General features: G+C 44.2%; 1 protein-coding gene and 1 long non-coding RNA gene across 2 annotated transcripts; both read left to right on the forward strand.

Moving 5' to 3' along the window:
• Positions 1-877: 877 nt before the first annotated feature.
• Positions 878-3,093, forward strand: LOC125723887 (uncharacterized). Its single transcript, XR_007387017.1, has 3 exons — positions 878-922; positions 1,917-1,981; positions 2,917-3,093. It is a non-coding gene; the product is annotated as an uncharacterized LOC125723887 (long non-coding RNA).
• A 19,524-nt stretch (positions 3,094-22,617) lies between these two features.
• LOC125723897 (uncharacterized protein K02A2.6-like) lies at positions 22,618-23,877 on the forward strand. The gene is made up of 2 exons (XM_049000723.1): positions 22,618-23,325; positions 23,809-23,877. Exons 1-2 carry the CDS (start codon positions 22,618-22,620, stop codon positions 23,875-23,877), a joined length of 777 nt encoding a protein of 258 aa, XP_048856680.1.
• Positions 23,878-27,491: the final 3,614 nt, after the last annotated feature.

The following is a 27,491-nucleotide window of genomic DNA, read 5'->3' on the forward strand; positions in this document are numbered from 1 at the left end:
ACATCAGAAATACTGCTACCATTCATTCTGCTCATTCTATGTCCACCTGCACTCCTCTCTATTCTAACGTTTTTGGTGCAAAACTGATATCTTTCTTTTTTCTACACGTCTCCACCAGGCTGTTGTAAGATCATCCCTGGGTGCATCAAAAATGTGGACCACTGCCTGCAAGGGAGCGGAAATTGACTGGAACCCTGTCATAAGCAAAGTCTGTACCTCATAAAACTGTTTAAAATCAATATTTCTAATCAAATAGTTTAATTTCTCTATTTTACTTTTTTACCACATAAAGCCCAATGAGGGCTTAAATTTTCAATCACCAAATAAAGTGTTTTAACAGAATATTTCATGTAATTTCAAGGTCACAGCAGAGTTGCCCTGCAGCCTCGTCGGCAAAGAGCAGGAAATTCGGGAAAAAGCCTTAAAAATGCTCTGAAACAGGAGGGAGGACCTCCGAAGGTCAGGAAAGGTAATACATACTGTACATAGGGAACCCGCAAGCAAGTTAAAATTATTCAAGGGCCTTGCAATCAAATTAAATCATGAATGTAATGTCCGGAATACAGACCTAGTCAGCCAAGGCTGAATAATGTTCCTGTTCTTGTTCTGCTTCACTTTCCTGGCTTCTCATGTCGTGGCAAAACTTCATTTCTACTGATTCCATTGTCTAGAAGAGAGAAGGACTTCAGCTTCACTCCAACGGTATGTAGCTTATCTGTATTTATACCTTATCATTGTGTAATATATATAGTAATACGTTTCATAATTTAGCTTCTAAAATATTGTGCAATCACCAGCCCAATTGATATTTTTGCCATCTTAATCCTCCCAGGATCAGTACAGTATATGTGCAAACATATTTTATGTCTTTACAGACATGTAAGACTGCTGAAAAAAGGTTGGAGAACAGTGGCCCTTGGAGGTAAAATGTGTTTTTACATTTTCCCAGTGCTGCTGCATGATTCACTGTACTGCAGTGTCAGGTTTCCCATTGCTCAGCACACATAATTTGGCTAAAGAACTTGATGATGTTACGATTATCAGTGTGTTGGCCAGTGAAACTGACAATGTGCTGAATTTTGGGAAATTTTGAAATGTATTATAAACACAGTATATTAATCTGCACAATGTAGCAAAACAGTCTGAAACGTAACTGAGATACAGAGGTTATACACTGATCAGCCATAACATGTGAAGCGAATAACATTGATTATTTGGTTACAGTGGCTTCTGACTGTGGGGGGGTTATATTAGGCAGCAGGTGGATGCTTTGTCCTTGAAGCTGATGTGTTGGAAGCAGAAACAATGTGCAAGTGTAAGGATGGGAGTGACTTTGATATGGGCCATTTGGTGATGGCTAGAGAGCTGGATCATAACCCCCAGCTCTTGTGAGATGGTCCTGCAGTGGTCAGCAGGTTCATGGTGGGGCCCAGGCTCACCTTTGCCGCCAAAATAGCCATGACTCATCAGGGCGTGGATTCCTCTAGACCTCTGAAGGTTTGCTGTACTATCTGGCATGTAATGAGCCTCCGTCACCCGTTCACATATTTCCCTACAGTTTTGGAGATGCTGTGACCGAATCATCAAGCCATCACAACTTGGCCCTTGTCACTCAAATCTTTAGGCTTGTCCACTTTTCTGCATCCCAGTATATCCTACACATTGTTTATTTGCTGCCTAATAGGTCCCACCTACTAGCAGGTGCCACTATTACCAGGTAATCAATGTTATTCACCTGTTAGTGGGCGCAGTGTTTGACAAATATAGTTTAAAATATCAGTCATTTAACCTAATTCCGAAATATTAAATGTGGAATGGAAATAATGGAAGCTATTGCTTGTGTGGAGTGAACTGAACTTAATTTTGAACAATGTTTCAGATTGCTACATACCTGAAATGTTTGTGGTTTCTTGTAGAAAGAACAGAAGCACTTGAGGTTTGCCTCCAGGACATCACACCTCCTATTAAGCGCCTTTACAAAGTAAGTAATTTCCTTGAAATATCATCAAAATATTTTTTTTCTGGACAGCTCTAAGACTGGGTTTCCGTGGGACATTATTAGGATTAGAAGTAATTAAACCAATTTGGTCTTACATAGCATTAAAAATGGTTTAATTGACAAACAACGCCTTAAATGGCTTTAAAAAGCATGACGCTTTATTGTCATGTACATTAAACATTTAATATACACACAGGACCAGTTGGCTAAATTCTCCAACCTGTGATTGACTGGTTTGTGATGCTTGTGGATATCACTGTGCTCTCAGAATGGAGTCACAAATATACCAGTGTAAAATATACGGTGTTAAGGGGGAATTTGCTTCTGGGTTAATTAGTGACAATTGCAAATGTTTTGTGTTGATTCTTCAGCTTCATATACAGATTCGCAGATTCATAATTACCACAGAAGGGGAAGTAAAGTCTGTTCTATTTAAAAGCCAGACATGTTAAATTACTGCAGGGCACATTAACCTGTCCACAGTGCCTGTTGTATGAGAGCATCATGATTATTAATAATATACACTGTATTTCAAAAGGACCTGTGGGATTAAAACTGAGGGTTATTAAGACACACCTTGCTTATACCTCTATACCACTGTGAGTCCAAGTCCTCACCCAGAATTTACTGACACAGGTTAATGTAAAGAAACATCAGCACATTTTAACATGGCCACGATTCCATCTTTAGCAAATACCTTATATATATAACATAATATGGATTTGCACACACCCTCAAAAACCCTGTAATAACAAGAATAAGGCTATATAAACTCTTTCACTGGCTGGTTTGTTTTTTATCTCATACATCTTACTGACTGATCCGAATGTCAATACATTTTGATGTACAAGTTGTAGTAATTGCATGTTTGAAGAAGCTCCATCCTCCTAATATTTTTTTCTTCTTTACCACCATAGGCAGGAGAAAGAGTGAAATGGAGGAAAAAATACATAGATGGGTCAAGTAAGCAGCAGGAGCAAAGAGCAGAAGAGGAAATAGGAAAGAAGAAGGGAGAGGAAAAGAGAGAGAGAGGAGAGAAGACAGATGAGGAGGGAAAAGCAGTGGAAGAAGGAAGCAACAAATGTAAAGGAGGAAGAGGCTATGAAGACGGAGCTTATAGCCCAGCGAAGGCTTTCCAAGCGCAAGGGGACAAGCGGCCGGTAAAAGGAAGGAAGCAACAAACGTAAAGGAGGAAGAGGCTATGAAGACGGAGCTTATAGCCCAGCGAAGGCTTTCCAAGCGCAAGGGGACAAGCGGCCGGTAAAAGGAAGGAAGCAACAAACGTAAAGGAGGAAGAGGCTATGAAGACGGAGCTTATAGCCCAGCGAAGGCTTTCCAAGCCCAAGGGGACAAGCGGCCGGTAAAAGGAAGGAAGCTTTTCTCATTGTAATTCATTCATGCATGATAATAAAACAATACGTTTGTCATACTGGTTTGTGATTTATTATGCTTTATTTTTACATAAACATTTGAGCACACAATTAAAATTAAGTGGCGATATAAGGATATTTTAAGTGCTTAAGAACTTAAAACAGTCTTAAATAATCACTTAATTAATAAAAATTAATAGGTGAAATAAAGAATTTTAATGGTTTGTGGACCCCTATAATAATATTAAACTCCCTTTATTAGAATTGAGGACAGATGTAAGTAATTTTAAGTAGTAATGGAACCTTGCAATACTCTTAAACTGCCCCTTAATTAATCAGAATTAAAGGGCAATGTTATGTAATTACAGACCTTGAAACAATCTTAAATTGCCCCTTAATTTATAAAAAAGGGGTGAAATAAGGATTTTTTGAGAGTAAATTTAAGAGGCAAATTTGAAAAAGTAAGGAGGAAATTCAGTAGTTTTACCCCTTAATTGGCCTTAATCATTGCACCTTTTCCCTTAATTTCACATATAGCAATAATTAAGGACAAAATTAACGTAATTTTAATTTTAAAAATTAAGGGGTTTGATTTCGTAGTGTAAGTACGTAGTGTAAGATATAGTAAAACACTTACTAACTGGTAATGCACGTTAGCATTACGTTAAATGACCACTTTACCTACTACTTACCAGTTTTGTCGCTTACCGTTTTTCAGAAACACACCGGAGTTAAACTTACGCCGCGTTATTTACCGGCACTTCTAACACCATTTGCGGCCACTAACTCACAGGTGGCAGTAACACTGAAATGACTCTTTCTGCGTCAAAATAAGGTAATACTGTGATTTTGATACTTTATCATTTCCTTTAACTTAACCGTATCTTTTCCTCCGTCTCTGCTTATTGATATTTAGGAGAGTATCAGATATAAATTAACGATGCAAAATTATCAAACCACAGACACGACACTGAAGAGATGACAAAGACACAGTTTGAAAAGTAAGTATATGTTTTATTGTAAAGCTCTTATCTTATTTTAACTTAGCCTATCATATGATATTTTAACATATTGTCTATCTTATTGTATTTTAACTTATCATATGTTAACTTAGCCTATCTTTTCCTATCCTATCTGACATCTATAATAATACTTAAACAGTATCTCTATTATCCTTCCTACCCCGGCCATAACCCACAAGTCCGTCAGGAACAATGTCTCTGTCCTTCCTCCGTCCCTGGCCATAACCCATAAGTCCATGTATTCTTGTCTGGAGTTGCTGCTCCACCGATGGCTGACGCTGCCCCTGGCCTCTCTCTGCTCGCAGGGCGCAGGAGCCGTTGCTGTCTGTCCGATGGAGGAACTTCAGCTGGGGCCTCTTCCTGGTCGCTCCTGCTTCCTCCAGGGGGGGTGGCCTGTCCCTCGCGCTCCATGGACGACTCCTCTGGCCACGGAAACTTTCTTCGGTTCCAGTCTGGGACAGCCGGTTGTTAAAACAAGGAAAGATGATTGATATAACACATTTTAAGCTCGAATTAAAGTGTTCTAATAAGGTCTCTTAAGCCAGTGCTTTACCTTCGGTATGTAAGACACCCTCCATGTCGATCCGGGCTTGTCCGTGTCATCCTTCTTAATGATCTTCACCATGTCCACCCTCTCGCCGATGTTCTTCTCCAGTGCCTCATTTTTTGGGGAAAAAGTTCCCCCTTCCTTAGGTGTTATTTTAACTTTGATTTTAATTTTAATTTTAATCTTAACAACTTTAATTTCTTGCTTGTCCATTTTTTTAAATGCTGTGAGTTTTCCAAATGCAAACTGTCTCTCAGATGATCGTAAGAAGTTTGGGAAGATAAGTACATGTGATTCAAAAGTAACCAAGCTGTTGTCACGGACGCCTATTCGTACCATAACAGACGATGCGATCCTCTGCAGCTCGTCGGTGACTTTCGGCCGCGTTCGGCTCCGACTGACCGGTCGTAGGTCCGATTCGGCTGTAAGCAGGTTGCCAACTCTGACGCATCTGGCGCGAGACTCGGGCTTTCAGACTCAAACGCACACAGCAATAAATCTTATGGAGAATCTCTATTAATCCATTTAAAACCTAAAACTGGCTACATCAAAAGTGTTTGGGCAGTTTGCAAATCCTGAAGACTATTTACAAGGTAATAAAACCGTTTTATAAATGTGAATACGTGTGTAGACTTGTCTCGAATTGCACGGTAATTTCTTGTCATAGCGTGAATGCACATAAAATAAATACGCATTTGCGCTGCTACAACAAGGAATTGCCACGCGTGTACGGGGAATGCGTACTTGCGTACCATGCAGTTATGTGATCCTGATCATATGTATAGTATATTGTACAATAAATGCTATAACATTTAAGTCGTATTGTTAGGTCTTTTTTAATCATAAATTTCTTAGTTCATTCCTGCCGACAGTTGGGGCAGAGACTGTCATATGCTCTGGGTCATACTCACAGCCAAACGCGGCGCAACAGTGAAAGATTTACAAATGTGACAAAAGGTCTTCTGTGTGTCAATTAATTCCTACATAGAGCTTTTATCCCGTTTACATGAAAAGCTGTAGTTATGTTGACCCTGACAATTCCAAATTTCTATTTGCAGCAAACTGACAAACCGAATAAGCCCAGGACACTGGAAAATACTTGAAAAACATGGTAAAGTGGATTTCAGCATTTTCTGTCGTTACATTTGTATTAGAATTGTAACAAATGTCTTCGTTAATACTATATTGTATTTCGCAGGATGTTCCTCATCAGATTGGTTCTGTGGACTGTGGTGTGTTCATGTTGATTGTTGTCACGTCACGAATCGGGGAAACAAAGGATTTATTGGGGAAACCAGCTAGGAACACGGGACAATAGAAGTAGCGACTTAAATAACATGATTGGGGAAACATATTTTGAAGCGGAGTTAAATACATAGGACTAATGAAAACAACTGGAAACAGCGAATGACATCGGGATTCCACACGAGGTTAACGAGGGGGCGTGGCACTCGGGAGGAGCGGACAAGCGGCGCATGACAATTGTAAGACAGACCACCTTGAATTGTTCGACTTCAGATACAGAGAATGTATTGAAGTTTTCCCCCTTCCCCTCCCTTTTATCAGTATGCACTCTGCATGGCCTTGGTGTGTCTTGAGTATTACAAAATGCACCATGAACTGTCTATATTACATGTCTGTATTATATTTTTATTTATGTCATAATATGTGAATTTGATCTGTTGTTTTGCAGTGAGTTGGAGGGATTTGACAAAAACATCCTTTTAGAAATGCGTGAGGAAGTAAGTTCTTTTCTTTTTGACAAGTAGTGTATCTGTCAGGTTTGTGACACAACAGAGAAATTAAATATTTTATTTCACTCCTCAGGGTCAAGACTCTGGTCTCCAGCTCACCACTCTCTGTTACATTTCCATGGCCATGTTGTCCGATAGTATTATTGGATTTTTCTATACTATAGTTTTTTATGTTTAATTATTGCATGCTATATAAATTATTATAAATAATAGTTTATTTTCTTTGTGACGTGTCTGTGCTTAATAGTATTAAATAAGAGTTAAAACAACGGCAGTTTCCTCAGTATTGTATTTCATGAACTGATACTTCCCCAACAAAACCCATGTTTGCGTTCAAGCCTCTGTCATGGTTTGTGCATAATATTTGCAACAACCATTATGAAATTTTTGCAGAATATGTACTACAAGCCTCTCCAGTTGCAGCCACACCCATATCCAAATTCACATATAAGGTATATTTGTATATTTGTGTTTCCAAGGTACCGACATTCCTACAGAACCATGTTACATAATATATCCAAATATAGGGAATTTCAGTATGAGCCCTGATGCATTATGCATACTGCTTTCAAATCTGTGATCAAAGCACTGACTTCAAAAAACACGTAGACCATTACGTCTCTAAAAGGTGAAAACACTGCATGTCAAGCGCCCCCTACTGGCTAGCTGCAGTACCATTATTAGCACCACCCATCCCCATGTGTTTCAGTGGTAAGAGGCGATTTTCCACATCACTTTCATGTCTTTCCAACAACATAATGACAAACCATTTCTTCTCAATGTATTATTAGTTATGTAATTAATGTAATCTAAAAATGAACGTCACTAATACTTTTATTACAATTAATTTGCATATTAATTGGCTCCGCTGGTGGGGGAGGAAGCCGGCCAGGCCTGGCAGGCCCAAGCGTATAGTGAGGGTCTGCTGGGAACGTCTGGCGGAATCCCCTGTCAGGGAGAGTTTCAACTCCTACCTCCAGCAGAACTTCTCCCATATCCCGGGGGAGGCGGGGGACATTGAGTCCGAATGGGCCATGTTCCGTGCCTCCATTGTGGAGGCGGCTGACCGGAGCTGCGGCCGCAAGGTGGTCGGTGCCTGTCGCGGCGGTAATCCCCGAACCCGCTGGTGGACACCGGTGGTAAGGGATGCCGTCAAGCTGAAGAAGGAGTCTTATCGGGCCTTTCTGGCCTGTGGGACTCCAGACGCAGCTGACGGCTACCGGCAGGCCAAGCGGAATGCGGCTTTGGCGGTCGCTGAGGCAAAAACTCAGGCGTGGGAGGAGTTTGGTGAGGCCATGGAGAACGACTTCCGGACGGCTTCGAGGAGATTCTGGTCCACCATCCGGCGGCTCCGGGCGGGAAAGCGGTGCAGCATCAACACTATTTATGGTGGGGATGGTGCGCTGCTGACCTCAGCTCGGGACGTTTTGGGTCGGTGGAGGGAGTACTTCGAAGACCTCCTCAATCCCACCGACACGCCTTCCAATATGGAAGCAGAGTGTGGGGACTTGGGGGTGGACTCGCCTATCTCGGGGGTGGAGGTCGCTGAGGTGGTCAAAAAGCTCCTCGGTGGCCGGGCCCCGGGGGTGGACGAGATTCGCCCAGAGTTCCTCAAGGCTCTGGATGCTGCGGGGCTGTCCTGGTTGACACGCATCTGCAGCATCGCGTGGACATCGGGGGCAGTACCTCTGGACTGGCAGACCGGGGTGGTGGTCCCCCTCTTTAAGAAGGGGGACCGGAGGGTGTGCTCCAACTACAGGGGGATCACACTCCTCAGCCTCCCTGGTAAGGTCTATTCGGGGGTCCTGGAAAGGAGGGTCCGCCGGATTGTCGAACCTCGGATTCAGGAGGAGCAGTGTGGTTTTCGCCCTGGCCGTGGAACAGTGGACCAGCTCTATACTCTCAGCAGGGTTCTGGAGGGTTCATGGGAGTTTGCCCGACCAGTCTACATGTGTTTTGTGGACTTGGAAAAGGCATTCGACCGTGTCCCTCGTGGGGTCCTGTGGGGAGTGCTCCGGGAGTATGGGGTACCGGGCTCCCTTTTAAGGGCGGTTCGGTCCCTGTATGACCGGTGCCAGAGTTTGGTCCGCATGGGCGGCAATAAGTCGGACTCGTTCCCGGTGAGGGTTGGACTCCGTCAGGGCTGCCCTTTGTCACCGATTCTGTTCATAGTTTTTATGGACAGAATTTCTAGGCGCAGCCAGGGCGTTGAGGGCGTCCGGTTCGGTGACCTCAGGATTAGGTCTCTGCTTTTTGCAGATGATGTGGTTCTGTTGGCCTCATCGAGCCATGACCTTCAGCTCTCGCTGGAGCAGTTCGCAGCCGAGTGCGAAGCGGCTGGGATGAGAATCAGCACCTCCAAATCCGAGACCATGGTTCTCAGCCGGAAAAGGGTAGAGTGCTCTCTCCGGGTTGGGGATGGGGTCCTCCCCCAAGTGGAGGAGTTTAAGTATCTCGGGATCTTGTTCACGAGTGGGGGAACGATGGAGCGGGAGATCGACAGGCGGATCGGTGCGGCGTCGGCAGTCATGCAGGCGCTGCATCGGTCTGTCATGGTGAAGAGAGAGCTGAGCCAAAAGGCGAAGCTCTCGATTTACCAGTCGATCTACGTTCCTACCCTCACCTATGGTCATGAGCTTTGGGTAGTGACCGAAAGAACGAGATCGCGGGTACAAGCGGCCGAAATGAGTTTCCTCCGCAGGGTGGCTGGGCTCTCCCTTAGAGATAGGGTGAGGAGCTCAGTCATTCGGGAGGGACTCAGAGTAGAGCCGCTGCTCCTCCGCATCGAGAGGAGCCAGATGAGGTGGCTCGGGCATCTGATCAGGATGCCTCCGGGACGCCTCCCTGGGGAGGTATTCCGGGCATGTCCCACTGGGAGGAGGCCCCGGGGAAGACCCAGGACACGCTGGAGAGACTATGTCTCTCGGCTGGCCTGGGAACGCCTCGGGGTCCCCCCAGAGGAGCTAGACGAAGTGGCCGGGGAGAGGGAAGTCTGGGTCTCCCTGCTGAGGCTGCTGCCCCCGCGACCCGACCCCGGATCAAGCGGGAGATGATGGATGGATGGATGGATAATTTGCATATTTTGAAAATCTATACTTTTCTTCAAGACAATAGTGCAGCTTCTATCCCAAGCACAATCCACATTATTACTTAAATGCTTATTGACCCCCTGATTCTGGTATCGGTTACTTTTCAGTATTTTCAAGTAAACATTATATGTGCTGTATTTGTATGATGAAACCAATCCTTGAGTCCAATATAAAATAACTGAAATAAACACACAGTGATTCAAACTTCTGCATTTTTTAATTTTGTTTTGTCTTTCAATAAAAGCTGAAAAGGCTAAAAAGTAAATGCTGGTGTTATCAAAAACTATGTCATATAACTATATTCCAGATTTATTACAGCCAAACACATCTCGGAGCTCCGAGGAACCTCCTTCTCCTTACATTTGGGGAAGATGGTGGCGCAGGAGGTAGTGCTATCGTTTAGCAACCAGAGAGTTGCAGGTTTGAGCCCTGGTTTCTCGTGACCCCATCAAAGTGTGCTTGAGCAAGACGCTGAACCCCAAATTGCTCCCGGCATGCAGGTTGGCGCCTTGCATGGCAGCCTCCGCCACCGGTGTGTGGATGGGTGAATGTGAGGCATGAATTGTAAAGCGCTTTCAGTTCTCATAAAAGTAGAAAAGCACATTTACCATGTGTGTTTTGGATTTGGATTGTATTGGTGTGTAGTTAATCGCTCATGTACACATGCTCAATCGCAGTAACATTTTCACAGGAATTTGGGAGGTTGAAGTGCTAATTCCATGGGGGTGTATTCAGTGGGAAAGGTGTGTATGTAGGGCATGTCCCCCCCCCCCCCCCCCTTCGTGGTATTAGATATTCTGTTTCCCCCCCCGTGTGTTAAGTACTGGGTTTGCTCTTGCGTGTTTAATAAAAGATTGTACTACACTGCTTGTCCTGGCATATTGCCTGTGGTTTGAGGGGAGGTTAATCTGTGTGTGTGACCGTGAGTGACGCGACATGTGTGCTACACTATACATCCAGTATGTAACTGTATAAAGTAAAACTCACTGTGTAATATAAAATGTAAATGGATACTGTAATATGAAGCATTGCAGTAAGAGGACAATATTACAGTACAGGGCACATTGTTGGATTACATACCTGTTGGCTCTATGAAATGTTTGAATGTTTGAGGACATGGTTGTTCTCCCATCATTCGGCCAACCAGCCTCAGCCATTGTAAGGCCATGATTGAGGACCTAAATATATATATACAGTACTGTGCAAAAGTCTTAGGCAGGCAAAGAAAGCAGGCACCTCATACAGCTAGTCAGTCTCTCACTGACTTTTTAAACCAATATATTTAATTATTTAATTGAGCTGTTGGTCAAATTTAACAAAATCGTGGAATGGCTGAGGTGCCCCTGAGGAGAAGTTTGGGAACTGAAGTTGTGTTCATCTAGCCATCCAACTAGATATCAGTAACTTTTTAGAAAACAGAAGAAATTATTACTAGTTTTTATTGTGTTACTCTTAATTTGCACACATTCTAATGTTAAATTGTATTTTTTTTGTTCTAAGCCAAAGTACACTTGCTACCCAGATAAACAGCTTTAAACATTTCCTTGGACTGCCTAAGACTTTTGCACAGTACTGTACTGTATATGGTAATGCTAAATTGATAACTCCTATCAGTGTTGTGTTTATGGAAAATATGCAAAATTTGCTGATGCAGTCTTCTCAGTTGCCCCTTTATCCGCCTTACTTACTGTTGCTATGCCTGCTATGTGATCACTCTGCGTGCCTTAATTATATTATGGGGTTTTATTATTAATTTATTCATAATCATTGTTATTTTTTCAACCTCTGTGTGGCCATAATATTTTGGGTTTTATAGTTACAGTCATGTGGATTAATCTATTTTCTCTGTGTTTTACCATGAAGAACAAGGTGTGACAGGGGATGATTTTGTGGACATTGGGGAGCAAGATGTTTACCTTTTGTTCCCCAAAAACTTCAGACTGGGGAAATCCCTAATTTCCATTTTAAAACTAAAGGCAAGTAAACTGTCTGTTTGTTAGCAAGCTCTGTGTTTTTTGTGGTTTCACAGACATACTGCTGTCAAGTCATGGTTACTGAATATATCATATTTAGTTTCATGATCTTTCCCTCAATCAGTCTGGAGTGGAAGCAGAAGACTTCCTAAAAAATAAGCAGGGAAGTCAGCGGCAACACCTGAACAAAAGAGATTCAGTGTAAGTATCACACAGTCCTGGAAATAGAAACTAAAGTGGACAGAGCTGTTAGAACACAGACAGTGCAGGTGGAAGTAGAATCAGCAGAATAAGTGGTTCTCACATCAGAAATACTGCTACCATTCATTCTGTTCATTCTATGTCCACCTGCACTCCTCTCTATTCTAACGTTTTTGGTGCAAAACTGATATCTTTCTTTTCTCTACACGTCTCCACCAGGCTGCTGTAAGATCATCCCTGGGTGCATCAAAAATGTGGACCACTGCCTGCAAGGGAGCGGAAATTGACTGGAACCCTGTCATAAGCAAAAGCTGTACCTCATAAAATTGTTTAAAATCAATATTTCTAATCAAATAGTTTAATTTCTCTATTTTACCTTTTTACCACATAAAGAACAATTAGGGCTTAAAATTTCAATTCACAAGGTAAAACACCAAATAAAGTGTTTTAAAAGAATATTTCATGTAATTTCAAGGTCACAGCAGAGTTGCCCTGCAGCCTCGTCGGCAAAGAGCAGGAAATTCGGGAAAAAGCCTTAAAAATGCTCCGAAACAGGAGGGAGGACCTCCGAAGGTCAGGAAAGGTAATACATACAGTACATAGGGAACCTGCAAGCAAGTTAAAATTATTCAAGCCCCCTGCAGTCAAATTAAATCATGAATGTAATGTCCGGAATACAGACCTAGTCAGCCAAGGCTGAATAATGTTCCTGTTCATGTTCTGCTTCACTTTCCTGGCTTCTCATGTCGTGGCAAAACTTCATTTCTACTGATTCCATTGTCTAGAAGAGAGAAGGACTTCAGCTTCACTCCAACGGTATGTAGCTTATCTGTATTTATACCTTATCATTGTGTAATATATATAGTCATACATTTCATAATTTAGCTTCTAAAATATTGTGCAATCACCAGCCCAATTGATATTTTTGCCATCTTAATCCTCTCAGGATCAGTACAGTATATGTGCAAACATATTTTATGTCTTTACAGACATGTAAGACTAATGAAAAAAGGTGGGAGAACAGTGGCCCTTGGAGGTAAAATGTGTTTTTACATTTTCCCAGTGCTGCTGCATGATTCACTGTACTGCAGTGTCAGGTTTCCCATTGCTCAGCACACCTAATTTGGCTAAAGAACTTGATGATGTTACGATGATCAGTGTGTTGGCCAGTGAAACTGACAATGTGCTGAATTTTGGGAAATTTTTAAATGTATTATAAACACAGTATATTAATCTGCACAATGTAGCAAAACAGTCTGAAACGTAACTGAGATACAGAGGTTATACACTGATCAGCCATAACATGTGAAGCGAATAACATTGATTATTTGGTTACAGTGGCATCTGGCTGTGGGGGGGTTATATTAGGCAGCAGGTGGATGCTTTGTCCTTGAAGCTGATGTGTTGGAAGCAGAAACAATGTGCAAGTGTAAGGATGGGAGTGACTTTGATATGGGCCATTTGGTGATGGCTAGAGAGCTGGATCATAACCCCCAGCTCTTGTGAGATGGTCCTGCAGTGGTCAGCAGGTTCATGGTGGGGCCCAGGCTCCCCTTTGCCGCCAAAATAGCCTTGACTCATCAGGGCGTGGATTCCTCTAGACCTCTGAAGGTTTGCTGTACTATCTGACATGTAATGAGCCTCCGTCACCCGTTCACATATTTCCCTACAGTTTTGGAGATGCTGTGACCGAATCATCAAGCCATCACAACTTGGCCCTTGTCACTCAAATCTTTAGGCTTGTCCACTTTTCTGCATCCCAGTATATCCTACACATTGTTTATTTGCTGCCTAATAGGTCCCACCTACTAGCAGGTGCCACTATTACCAGGTAATCAATATTATTCACCTGTTAGTGGGCGCAGTGTTTGACAAATACAGTTTAAAATATCCATCCATCCATCCATTTTCCAAACCGCTTATCCTATTGGGTCGCGGGGGGTCCGGAGCCTATCCCGGAAGCAATGGGCACGAGGCAGGGAACAACCCAGGATGGGGGGCCAGCCCATCGCAGGGCACACTCACACACCATTCACTCACACATGCACACCTATGGGCAATTTAGCAACTCTAATTAGCCTCAGCATGTCTTTGGACTGTGGGGGCAAACTGGAGTACCCGGAGGAAACCCCACGACGACATGGGGAGAACATGCAATCTTTGTCATCGTCTACTGGATATAAAATATCTTCAAACGGGATATTAAACAGTTCAATCTTGAGAAATAAAGTAGCTATTTTAAATATAGAATAATTAACTGACTTACACTGGAACAGACCCAATACAGAAAAAAGTATTGCAATAATAACATGATGTAGCAAAATTTGTCAGAAGGTTTAGTAGTGACTTGGCTCGAATCGGAAGAGATGAAGAAAAGAAAATTATAAATGAGATTTACTGCTTTAACCTGCAAACCAGTCAATCGTCTTACTGATACAGAAAATAATGTAGGAGGTGACTTACAGAATAAATTGTATGATTATATATAAACATAAGGCAGAAGGAGCCTTTGTTAGATTGTGGCAAAAATGGCTTGAACAAGGTGAGCAGAACTCAGCCTATTTCTTTAGGCTGGAAAGTCAGCAAGTCAGGAACAACTGCATTATGCGGGTGAGGATTTATGGAAATGCTGCAGATGACATCAAGAAAATAGCCAAATTCTGCACTGAGTTCTTTAATAATTTGTATGTCAGGAGTCTTGATCCAAAATTTTTGATTTCTTCTCAAACATCACGGGAATAACTGATGTGGATCGTGAACTTTGTGACGTCCCAGTTGGTTTAACTGAGATGTGTGCAGCAATAAATTGCTTAAAAAAAAAAAAAAAAAAAAAAATTAAAATTAAAAAAATTGCTTTTTTCATCATTGCTGGAGACTTCAATCAGGCAAATCTGAAGCCAGTTTTCCCCAAATTCTTCCAATATATGAACATCCCAGCTAGAGGGAGAATCTGTCTGGACAATGTTTACACAAACGTTTGTGAGGCCTACAAGGCCTACCCTTCCTACCCTCACTTATGGTTATGAGCTCTGGGTGATGACCGAATAAATGAGATTGTGAATACTGTATAAGCAGCAGAAATGAGTTTCCTCAGCAGGGTGTCTGGGCTCAGCCTTAGAGAGGGTGAGGAGCTCAGACATCCGGGCTCAAAGTAGAGTCGCTGCTTCTCCGCATTGAAAGGAGTCAGTTGATGGTTCTAGGATACCTCTTGGACGGCGCCCTGGGGAGGTGTTTCAAGGCATGTCCAACCAGGAGGAGGCCTGGGGGCAGACCCAGAGATTATATATTATATATAACCTGAGAGATTATATATAATATATACTACATTATATACCAGCCTAGATGCATCTACGTTGGGAGCGTCGCATTGGCGCGCTGCTGGAGAGAGGCGTGTGTCCAAAGTGGATTAAAAGACGTTCATATAGTGATCTAAAGACAAACTCACTTTTATTAATAGCTGTTGTAGAATCAATATTAAACTCACTATTTTATTTGTGTCCATTGCTTGGTCAAAATATCAGGCAGATCATTGTGAGCAGCAATAAGTAATAAACATAACAATCTCAAATAATGATAGACATTAATTAGCTTTGCACATTAGTTAATTTTGCACATTGCTTACTGAGCAAAATTAGCACAATACGATCATTAATAGCATAATCAGTTTACTGAATGTGTCTGGCAGGCTGTGGGGTGGACTCTCTATAAAACAAAACAGGTGTTTAGTACCAAATTAGGACCCAATATACTCATTTTTAATTCTTAATTAAAAATTAAGGATGGCATGGTGGTGCAGTGGTTAGCACTGTTGCCTCACACCGCTGGGACCTGGGTTCGAGTCTCCGCCTGGGTCACATGTGTGTGGAGTTTGCATGTTCTCCCCATGTCGTCGTGGGGTTTCCTCTGGGTACTCCGGTTTCCCCCCCAGTCCAAAGACATGCTGAGGCTAATTGGAGTTACTAAATTGCCCATTCAGTAGGTGTGCGTGTGTGAGTGACTGGTGTGTGAGTGTGCCCTGCGATGGGCTGGCCCCCCATCCTGGGTTGTTCCCTGCCTCGTGCCCATTGCTTCTGGGATAGGCTCCGGACCCACCGTGACCCAGTAGGATAAGTGGTTTGGAAAATGGATGGATGGATATTAGATAAGTGGCAGAAAAATCGATGGATGGATGGAACTGTATGAAAAATAATGCTGCTTATGAAAGTAGGTAAGTAAGAATTTCAGGTTAGAATTTCATTGTACCTTGTACGCATGACACTGCTTTCTTAGAAACTTATACTGCCATTAAATTTTGAAGACACTGTACAAAGAAGGACACAATAGTGTTCGGAATATTTTTTTCTTGTCTGTGAAAATATACAGCTCTTCTGGACACTCATTCTTAAAAAAATCAGATGCTACTTTAATACGATCTGTACCGTTAGTAAAGACAATATTCCGTGACAAAACGTGACCATACTGCCACGCCAATTTCTGGTGGCACTGCACGTCGCGCATGCGTCTTGTTATCCTCACGTAAGTGCGCAGACGAAGCCGGAATCAACACAGAAAACGTGGCGGCCAGACTGGTACCTCTCCGCGCACGTATAAGCGGACGTGTTTGTATAGACTTTTATGATGCATTTTACTCCTCCGCGGACGACCGCCTGCCGCACTACAAATTTGTCTTTAAACGCCAACATAGATGATTTTGATGAGGATTGGGGTAGTTTGCAAACCCTACAGCCAATTTTCAAGGTAATAGAACTGTTGCATACATTTAAATGCGTATGCATATGTGTGCAGACTTGTCCCAAATTGAAAACCTCACGCCAGCCAGTTGATCAAAGTTGGCAGCCCCGTGAACTGCCGCTCTGAATTTGTAAAACGTAGTGAAACATACACAGACCTCGCGGCTGCGGTACGTGTGCAGGGAATATCAGAATTACTACTAATACTTAAATAGGACACGTGCGCATGTGCAAAGTACACAGCTTGACCAGAGAAATATGAACGTTTCCATGTACGCATACGCGGTGTAATACGCGAGTGCTGCGCTTTGCGGAGAACCAGTGTTGGAGTTAGACTCCACCGAGTCCGTTGATGAGGGAAGGATGCAGTCTGAGGCGAAGGTTTGTTGCATGTCAGCTCTCTTTAATGACGTCACAGATTGCAATCAGGGAGCACACTTAGATGCACAAAACAGTACATACCAAGAGTAGCTCAATATCTCTTGTCAGGGTCTGGTTTTTATAACCCAAACAGGGCGTTTGCCGTTCTTGTTGTTGACTCTCCAGTTAGCGTAACATGCAACTATTGTTTTGTAACTGCTAGTGTTAGTCCCCACACCCGTTCCCTTTTATCTTATCTTATTATGTTGCAATTAAGCAGCGTCAGCGACCCCCTCCCTTGTTATGTCCCCGCATGTCAAGCGTAAGCTTAATGTCACCGCGACCCTGTCAATGTACCTTCTGCTTTTCTAAATTTACTTGCACTTCGAGGAGGGCCGGAGCCCCCCTTTTTGTCCTGCCTATGTTCCAGTTCCAGTTAGTTCCCCATTCTCAGTGTGACAAAGGTTAGCACACGGCCTAGCCCCCCTTCACCACTAACACACCTCATACAGCTAGTCAATCTCTCACTGACTTTTTAAACCGATATATTTAATTATTTAATTGAGCTGTTGGTGAAATTGAACTAAATCACGGAACGGCTGAGGTGCCCCTGAGGAGAAGTTTGGGAACTGAAGCGGTGTTCATCTAGCCATCCAACTAGATATCAGTAACTTTTTAGAAAACAGAAGAAATTATTACTAGTTTTTATTGGGTTACTCTTAATTTGCACACGTTCTAATGTTAAATTGTGTTTTTTGTTCTAAGCCAAAGTACACTTGCTACCCAGATAAACAGCTTTAAACATTTCTTTGGACTGACTAAGACTTTTGCACAGTACCGTGTGTTTTACAAAAAATAAATGACTGTGTTCAGTGAGCTGAATAAACATGAAAAATATTGTTTTTTTATACGTTTTCTCTCTGACTAAAATGTAATTAAATGTAATCCTGATTGGGGGGGGGGTATCCCCTTCTCCTGTATATGTACATTTTATATATTATATATTTATGTCCATTTACTGTATTTCCTCCCTGTACAATGACAATAAAGGCTTTCTGTTCTGTCCTATTAATGTCCTGCTTCAGCGTCACTCAAAGCATAACTGAGTAACATAATGAAACCACAGTCTGCTGGATTAAGTTAAATTAACTGTATTACTGCAGCTGAACATAACTGACATAATGACTGTCAATCAATGTGTATAATAATCATTTAACTAGAGACAGAAAAGACTGAAGAAAACTGGAAATTATATTTATGTCCTGGTCCAGTGGATTAAAGTAAATAAAATTATAATTAATATATTTAAATAAATAAAGAAATTTGATTTGTTAAATAATTAACACCCTTGCCACCCCCACCCCCCAGTAATAGGTCTGGTTGCTCCCCCGTTGGACAGAAAGGGCAGGTGCCCAGGCACCCTTGCCACCCCCACCCCACTGTAAAAGGTCTGGTTATGCCCCCGTCAGACAGAACGGGCAGGTGCCCAGGGTCCCTTACCCCCCCCCCCCACCACATTGTAAAAGGTCTGGCTACTCCCCCATAGGACAGAAGGGGCAGGTGCCCAGAGACCCTTGCCAGCCCCACCCCACTCTAAAATGTCTGGTTGCTCCCCCGTCATACAGAATAGGCAGGTGCCCAGACAACCTTGCCACCCCAACCCCACTGAAAAAGGTCTGGTTGCTCCCCCATTGGACAGAAAGGGCAGGTACCCAGACACCCTTGCCACCCCCGCCCCACTGAAAAAGGTCTGGTTACTCCCCCATTGGACAGAAAGGGCAGGTGCCCAGGGTCTCTTACCCACGCCCCACCACACTGTAAAAGGTCTGGTTACTCCCCCGTCGGACAGAAATAGCAGGTGCCCAGACACCCTTGCCACCCCCACCCCACTGTAAAAGATCTGGTTATGCCCCCTTCAGACAGAACGGGCAGGTGCCCAGGCACCCTTGCCACCCCCACCCCACTCTAAAAGGTCTGGTTGCTCCCCCGTCATACAGAATAGGCAGGTGCCCAGACAACCCTGCCACCCCCAACCCACTGTAAAAGGTCTGGTTATGCCCCCGTCAGACAACGGGCAGGTGCCCAGGATCCCTTACCCCCCCACCCCCACCCAAATGGAAAAAGTCTGGTTACTCCCCCGTAGGACAGAAGGGGCAGGTGCCCAGGTAGCCTTGCCAACCCCGCCCCACTGTAAAAGGTCTGGTTGCTCCCCCGTCATACAGAATAGGCAGGTGTCCAGACACCCTTGCCACCCCCACCCCATTGTAAAAGGTCTGGTTATGCCCCCGTCAGACAGAACGGGCAGGTGCCCAGGCACCCTTGCCACCCTCATCCCACTGTAAAAGATCTGGTTATGCCCCCGTCAGACAGAACAGACATTTCACCAGACACCCTTGCCACCCCCACCCCATTGGAAAAAAGGTCTGGTTATGCCCCCGTCCGACAGAACGGGCAGGTGCCCAGGCACCCTTGCCAACCCCACCCCACTGTAAAAGATCTGGTTTGTCCCCCGTAGGACAGAAAGGGCAGGTGCCCAGGCACCCTTGCCACCCCCACCGCACTGTGAAAGGTCTGGTTATGCCCCCGTCAGACAGAACGGACAGGTGCCCAGGCACCCTTGCCACCCCACCCCACTGAAAAAGGTCTGGTTACTCCCCCATTGGACAGAAAGGGCAGGTGCCCATGCACCCTTGCCACCCCCACCCCACTGTGAAAGATCTGGCTACTCCCCCGTAGGACAGAAGGGGCAGGTGCCCAGGGTCTCTTACCCACCCCCCACCACACTGTAAAAGGTCTGGTTACTCCCCCATCGGACAGAAGAGGCAGGTACCCAGAGACCCTTGCCACCCCCACCCCACTCTTAAAGGTCTGGTTGCTCCCCCGTCATACAGAATAGGCAGGTGCCCAGACAACCTTGCCACCCCCAATCCACTGTAAAAGGTCTGGTTATGCCCCCGTCAGACAGAACGGGCAGGTGCACAGGCACACATACCCCCGCGACACGTATATCGAAAGACTGGAACAATATTGCTTAGCTAACAACATTGAAAATGAGAGAAAAGTGGCAGTCTACCTGAGTGTTATGGGCGCAAAGACATACAACTTACTGAGGAGTTTAACCGCGCCGCAAAAGCCTGCTCAGAAATCGTTCAAAGATATAACCAAAGTGTTGCAGGAGCACTTTAATCCGAGGCCACTTGTTATTGCAGAGAGATTTAGGTTTCATAACCGAAATCAGCAAAAGAACGAATCTATTCCCAACTACATGGCAGAGCTCAGGAAGCTCGCAGAACATTATCAGTTTGGCGCGGGCTTGTCTGACGCACTCAGAGACAGGCTTGTGTGCGGTATGCATAACGAAAGCATACAAAGACGACTCCTAACCGAAAAAGACTTGACATTAGCCAAAGCATTAGAAATTGCAAGTGAGACTCATACAACAACAACAAATTCTCAACCAAGCCAGTCAAGGCAGCTGTATGCTTCCGATGTGGGAAAAGTTCTCATGACCAAGCAGACTGCTGGTTTCGTGATAAGAACTGTAAACACTGTAATAAAAAGGGCCACATACAGAGAATGTGTAAAATGAAGCAAAATGAGGAAAAACAAAGATTCCGGAAAAGGGATAAAAGGGTGAATGAAATGAATGACACTGATACAAGTGGTTTAACCTCAGATGATACTGACACAGGGTTGGGGCATATAGCGCTCCATTCAGTGTCAGGCAGTGATAAGAGGATGATATGGGTGACCCCAGAGATTGAAGGAAAGAAAGTAAAAATGTAACTAGACACTGGATCAGCACTTTCTCTTATATCGCTGAAAGATTACAAAGAGACGTTTGCAAATATTAAATTGAAACGTACACCACTGTTACTGAAAACATATACAGGAGAAAAGGTGGCACTGGTGGGAAAAATTGAAGTCAAAATGAAATATGAAGACAAAATGAAAACTTTGGATTTGTATGTGCTGCAATGCGGAAGTGTACCATTATTTGGACGTGACTGGCTGCATATGATTAAGCTCAATTGGCAGTCTATTAAGGTAATGCAGCCCATTGAGAATGAAAGCAGTAAAGCCACACAGGAAGAGCTGAAAATTTAACTTCAACGGACAGCATCAGTCTTCCAAGAGGGCATAGGAACTTTAAAACACATGAAAGCACACCTCACAGTGGATGAGCGTGCCTCAGCCAAGTTTTTGAAAGCTCGTCCTGTCCCCTGTGCATTGCGTCCAAGAGTAGAGACAGAACTAAAGCGACTAGAGGACCAGGGTATTTTGTGCAAAGTTGAATGGTCAGACTGGGCAACACCAATCGTACCAGTTGTGAAGAAAAATGGCGCGATAAGGCTATGCGGCGACTTTAAGGTAACAATCAACCCAGTTCTCCATGCAGATCAATACCGGTTACCACGTATAGAAGACATTTTTGCTTCATTAGCTGAAGGGCAACATTTTTCAAAGATTGATTTGGCTCAAGCATATTTATAAATGGAAATGGATGCTGAATCAAAAAAGTACCTAACAATTAATACCCACAAAGGCCTCTTTCGGTACAATCGGCTAGTGTTTGGCATTGCATCCGCGCCTGCGGTGTGGCAGCGTGCTATCGATCAAGTGCTACAGGGCATTCCAGGCACACAGTGCTACTTAGATGACATTATTGTGACAGGTCATGACGACAGCTCCCACTTGGCTAATCTAGAGGCTGTCCTAATGAGGCTAGCTGAGTGTGGACTTAGAGCCAATAAGGACAAATGTGAGTTCTTTAAAGACTCCATTGAGTTCTGTGGGCACAGAATAGACAGAGAGGGTCTCCACAAATCACGAGACAAAATTGATGCCGTCCTGAAGGCTCCAAAACCCACCAATGTTTCCCAGCTTCGCTCATTTTTGGGACTGGTCAATTACTATTACAAATTCCTGCCAAATCTTGCAACTGTGCTTCATCCATTGAACAGCCTCCTACAAGCAAAAGTGACCTGGAAATGGACAAAGAGTTGTGACCTGGCATTCCAGACTGCGAAAGAACTTATCCCATCCGAAAAAGTCTTGACTCACTATAACCCAGATTTACCTCTTCGCTTGGCTTGTGATGCCTCGCCATATGGCACAGGTGCTGTCCTTTCACACAAAATGCCGGACGGCTCTGAACGCCCTATTGCCTTTGCATCCAGATCTTTATGTGCTGCTGAAAAGAACTATGCACAAATTGACAGAGAAGGGCTTAGCCTTGTTTGGGGTGTCAAGAAATTCAACCAATACCTATATGGCAAATGTTTCACATTAATTACAGATCACCAACCCCTAGTGGCCATTTTTAACCCTAGGAAATCTATTGACTGTAGCACGTTTACAAAGATGGGCATTGTTTTTAGGTGGACACAGATACGTGATTGAGTACAAAGGCACAACACGGCATGGTAATGCTGATGGACTCTCTCGTTTACCATGTGAACCTGAAGTCAATGCCACTGCAGACCCAGCTGAGATGTTCCATACAACCCTTCTGGAGAACCTACCTGTCACAAGTGCACAGGTCAAACAGGAAACATCCAGAGATCCAACTATGGCAAAGGTCTTTGAGTTAACTGTGAAGGGGTGGCCTGACAAAAACACAGTGGCCTTGACTGAATACTTCAGTCGACGCGAGCAGTCATCCGTGTGTCATGGGTGCATCATGTGGGGTACAAGAGTTGTTGTGCCACCCAAGCTGCGATCCCGAGTCCTGGGAGCACTTCATGATGGACACCTGGGTGTGGTAAAAATGAAAAGTCTTGCAAGAAGCTATATATGGTGGCCAGGCATTGATCAACAAATAGAGGAAATGGCCAAATTATGTCCTGAATGTCTGCAGACGCAAAAACAGCCTCCATCCGCCCCTGTCCACAGCTGGGAGTGGCCAACTGCCCCTTGGCAAAGGATCCACGTGGACTACACTGGGCCTTTCCTAGATCGTATGTCTCTTGTGGTGATTGATGCATATTCAAAGTGGCCAGAGGTCTTCATAGTGAAAAATGCCACAAGCACAAAAACAGTGGAACTACTCCGCACACTGTTTGCAAGAACAGGATTGCCTGAACGACTTGTCAGTGACAACGGCAGTCAATTCACATCCGAGGAATTTCAGTCCTTCCTCCAGAGAAATGGCATCAAACACACCACAGCAGTACCTTACCACCCCGCCACGAACGGGCTAGCTGAACGATTTGTTCAGTTATTTAAACAGTCAATGAAAACAATGTCAAATGCTCAAGTGTCACTACAAGAGAAGATGGTAAATTTCTTACTTGCATACAGAAATGCTGACCATACTACCACAGGTCAAGCTCCTGCCGTTTTGTTCATGGGAAGAAGACTGAGGTCACGTCTTGATTTGCTAAAGCCTGACCTGCGTAGAGATGTCATGCAAAAACAATCCATCAAAGCAAAGACTGGTCATGTTAAAAACTTTGTGATTGGACAAGTTCTGGCAAGAGACTACCGTCAGTCTAAGCAGAAATGGCAGCATGGTGAAATACTGTCCAAGACAGGCCCTCTAACATACACTGTGAGAGTTGGGGAAAGTGTTATCTGGCGTCGACACGTCGATCAATTGCTGGAAGCAACCGCTCAACGTTCAGCCAATAAGAGCACAGAGGATGACCTTCATAACCCTGAGGACTCTGATGAGCTCGTGTGCACAGCCTCAGAGCCGCCGCCTCCTGATCATGGAAATGCTGCACTTGTTAATGTGGGTATTCCTGAGGTTCCTGTTCAGGGCTCTGACCCTCACGAGAGACGCTATCCTGAAAGAGCTCATCATCCTCCCCAAAGACTGGACCTATAGAAATGCATTGTGTTGTTTTTGCCATGTTTAATGAGTGTTAGGTGTGTTAAGTGTTCGGCACGAATGTCGAAGTGTTCAGGACTATTTGGTTGTAATTGTGAAGTTGTAATTGCCAGTACTGTAGTTGTGGGGTATATTATTGTTTCGTTTTCCTTTTATATGAGATAGACATCAATGCTGTAAGGGAGGAAATGTTATGTTCACATTAATTATATAGGAACTACTTTTCTGGTATGTACCACAATAATTAACATACAGACTGGCTAGCGTAGGAATACGCAGAGTTAGAGAACTATATAGTCCTACACTGAGAAGTGACATGCGATGCAGTACAATTCCTAGTAAAGACATTGCTAACTTTACTTTGGTGTCTGTTGGATGTATGTTGTGAAAGTGAGAAACACAACAATGTACATTCAGAGCTTCCCGATGTCACAGTGGAAGGTGCACATGATGTTGCTCCCGGCTGTGTAGCAAAACCATGTAACGCAGCGCGAACACCTGCCAAAACTGCATGTTCTATGGCCTCTAAGTGAGCAGAATTCGCCATGTTGTCCCGCATCAGCCCTAACCTGCGCTCTCGTCGGTACTGCCCATTTTACACAAATGGGCGTGGCTAATTTGCATACGTTCTCAACATTTAGAGTCTACATTTAGATTTAACATTTAGATTTAACATTTATATTTAACATTTATATTTAAGTTTTATATTTAACATTTATATTTACATTTAACATTTATATTTATATTTACATGTAACATTTATATTCACATTTACATTTAACATTTACATTTAATATTTATATTTAACATTTACATTTAATATTTATATATAGACAAACCATTTATATTTACATATGATAAACAATTTTGAACATAATTTACACAGCAAAAAAACCTGATAATCCACAACACCATTGACTTCTAGCTAAATGTCAGAAAATTGCACTAAATGTTGAAAAAGTGCAAATACAAAAATGTTTGCTACCTTTACAAACAGCGCCCCATACCAACAAATTCCAATAACCGCTTATCCAGTACAGGGTTATGGGACACACACATCACAGGAAGCACAGGGCACAAGGCAGAGACACCCTGGATGGGATGCCAGTCCATCACAGGGCAAACACTCACTCACATGCTGAGGACAATCAAGAGACACTAATTCACCAAACTGCATGATCTTGGACAGCAGGAAGAAACCTGAGGAAACCCACAGGAACACGGGGAGAACATGCAAGCTGTACATGCAGAACCAGGAGTGGGAACCACACCCACAAGCCTGGAGGTGTGAAGTGAGAGCAGCTGGTCTGAAGTCCTGAAGGGAGCTGGAGCGCCATTTCTTTGGAACAGTGTGGAGCCGTCCTGCATTACTGCTTATCCTGTACAGGGGGGTGGGGAGCCTGGAGCCTGTCCCAGGTGGCACAGGGCGGGGGACACAATGGACAGGATACTAGTTTATAGCAGAGCACAAACTCACACATACAGACTCACACTAAGGGCAGCTTAGAGATTCCAATCGGCTGATCGCAGTTTCATGTTCTCCAAAGTAGGAAGAGAAAGCCCACATTGGAAGAACATGCAGACTTCACACATACAGCAGGAGGGACAGGAAACAAGCCCAGAGACAGAGGTTACACCCCGAGACCCCACACCCCCCCACAATCACACATACTGTTAGGATTTGTTTAAAAGTTACATTTTAATGCTACAAAATTATGACTGACTATGAACTTCATATTCCAGAACTGTGTTGGAATCTATGCTGACTGTAAGAATGTTACCTTACAGGATTTACCCGTTTCTGTGCCCTGTACCTACAGTAAGGAGCTGGGATCTCTGCTCCTTCAAAGCAGACAGACTCACTCACATATGATTACAGTTCTAGTACATAGCAGATACTGTTGCTGAAAGTGGTGAACAAGTGAGGCAAATGTAACAATGCAAACATGCCGCTGTCAAGGTGCTGCCTGGGCACTAGTGCAGCTAGGCTGGTATTTCTGGGCTCCACAGACATCACTGGTGGTTGGTGTCGTGGTCACCGGGATGAAAGACTCGTGCAGCAGGTGTTTCTCAGACAACAAACAGGGACTTACTGGGATCAGGATGGGAGGCTATGGAACCGGCAACACATAAGGCACAACATCAGTGATCAAACTGGGGAACACAGGACCAGGAAGCACTTATATGGAGGACTAATGATGGAAGAGACTGGAGACAGCTGGGAGTGTTTAACACGAGGGCTGGAACGAGACGTGAGACCAACAAGCAGCAAACATGGCCTGTTAGAGCCACGTCAGGGAGGAGGCGGGACATTTAATTTCATTTTTATATAGTGCCTCACAGAGTCGTCCCAAGGCACTTTACATAGATGTGTAGTCATACATTACAACATCATTAAAGACAGTAATACACAAGGGGAAAAAGGAAAGAAAGATATTAAATAAAGAAAGCCAGATGACAACGGAGGAGAGGAACCAAAAAACCCCAAGTAAGGAGAAAAAAAGACCTCTGGGGGTCCATGGACAACTGGCTGCCCAACCCCCCCCGGCAGACTAATATTACTGAGAACAGAAAAGAGTGGAGCTGCTTGCTAAAGGCCAGGTGTGAGGTGTGATTAAAGTCTGTCAATAAGCCTGTTCTCCACGCTGGCCTGTGTAGGGTGACACTCAAGGCTGCACCCAGGATGACACAGTTAGCAGGTCCAATTCGCAGTGTCACCCCTCCATGGGACAGAACCAGGACTCCAGCTGAGATGGTGCCCCCCCGGGCAGCACCTGGAAATGTGGGGATGCAGAGAGCATGGATGGTCAGAACATGCGTTGACACATAAATGGACAAGCATATTGGATAAGAATGGCATTGCTTAATGTGACAGTACCCCCCCCCCCCAACCCACCAAAAGCATGCGCTCCGGCCATGAAGTCCAAAGGGATTAGACAACTGGGATGGAACCAGACTGGACTCTGGACTAGACAGGGGATGACAGAACAGATGGTAGACAGGACAAGACCAGACAGAACACTAGACAGACAGCAACACCAGACATAAGAGCAGTTGCAGGACATCACTAAGGACATGGAGCGGATAAAGGAAAAGCTAGGAACCACAGGTACAGCAGTCCTGTCAGACCCCAAAACAGGATGGACAGGTGGAGGGTCAACAAGAACAGGGGCACAGGATGCAGAAGACAAGGAGAGATACAGGTGGGACAGAGCAACAAGACAAACACTGAGGCACAAAAAGGAATAACATGGGGCATCCAGGGAAGCCAGGTGAAGATTCGGGGCTGGGGACCCTCCTAGGCCCCTTTCCAGGTGAGGCTGAACTCTGCCGAATCACAGGACCAGAGGGTCTGGGAGGGCCAGCAGGGCCCGAGGACGTGAGGGGTTGGCGGGCGATGAGAGAACCGCAGAGCAGTAGAGCAGCAAGGAGACAACAGGAGAGGAACAGGAAGATGACAAGGGACATACAGGGCAAGAGCAGAGACTGGCAAACCCTCTCTGGGAGACAGACATTCTGCCTGCCGCTTTCTTGGGCTCCTGTTGATACTGGTGACCAGAAACTGGGACAGAGTAACTGGAGTCTGGGATGAAGGAGGGACCCACGTATCA

This window comes from Brienomyrus brachyistius, unplaced genomic scaffold, assembly GCF_023856365.1.
Source record: "Brienomyrus brachyistius isolate T26 unplaced genomic scaffold, BBRACH_0.4 scaffold52, whole genome shotgun sequence".
Taxonomy (NCBI): Eukaryota; Metazoa; Chordata; class Actinopteri; order Osteoglossiformes; family Mormyridae; genus Brienomyrus; species Brienomyrus brachyistius.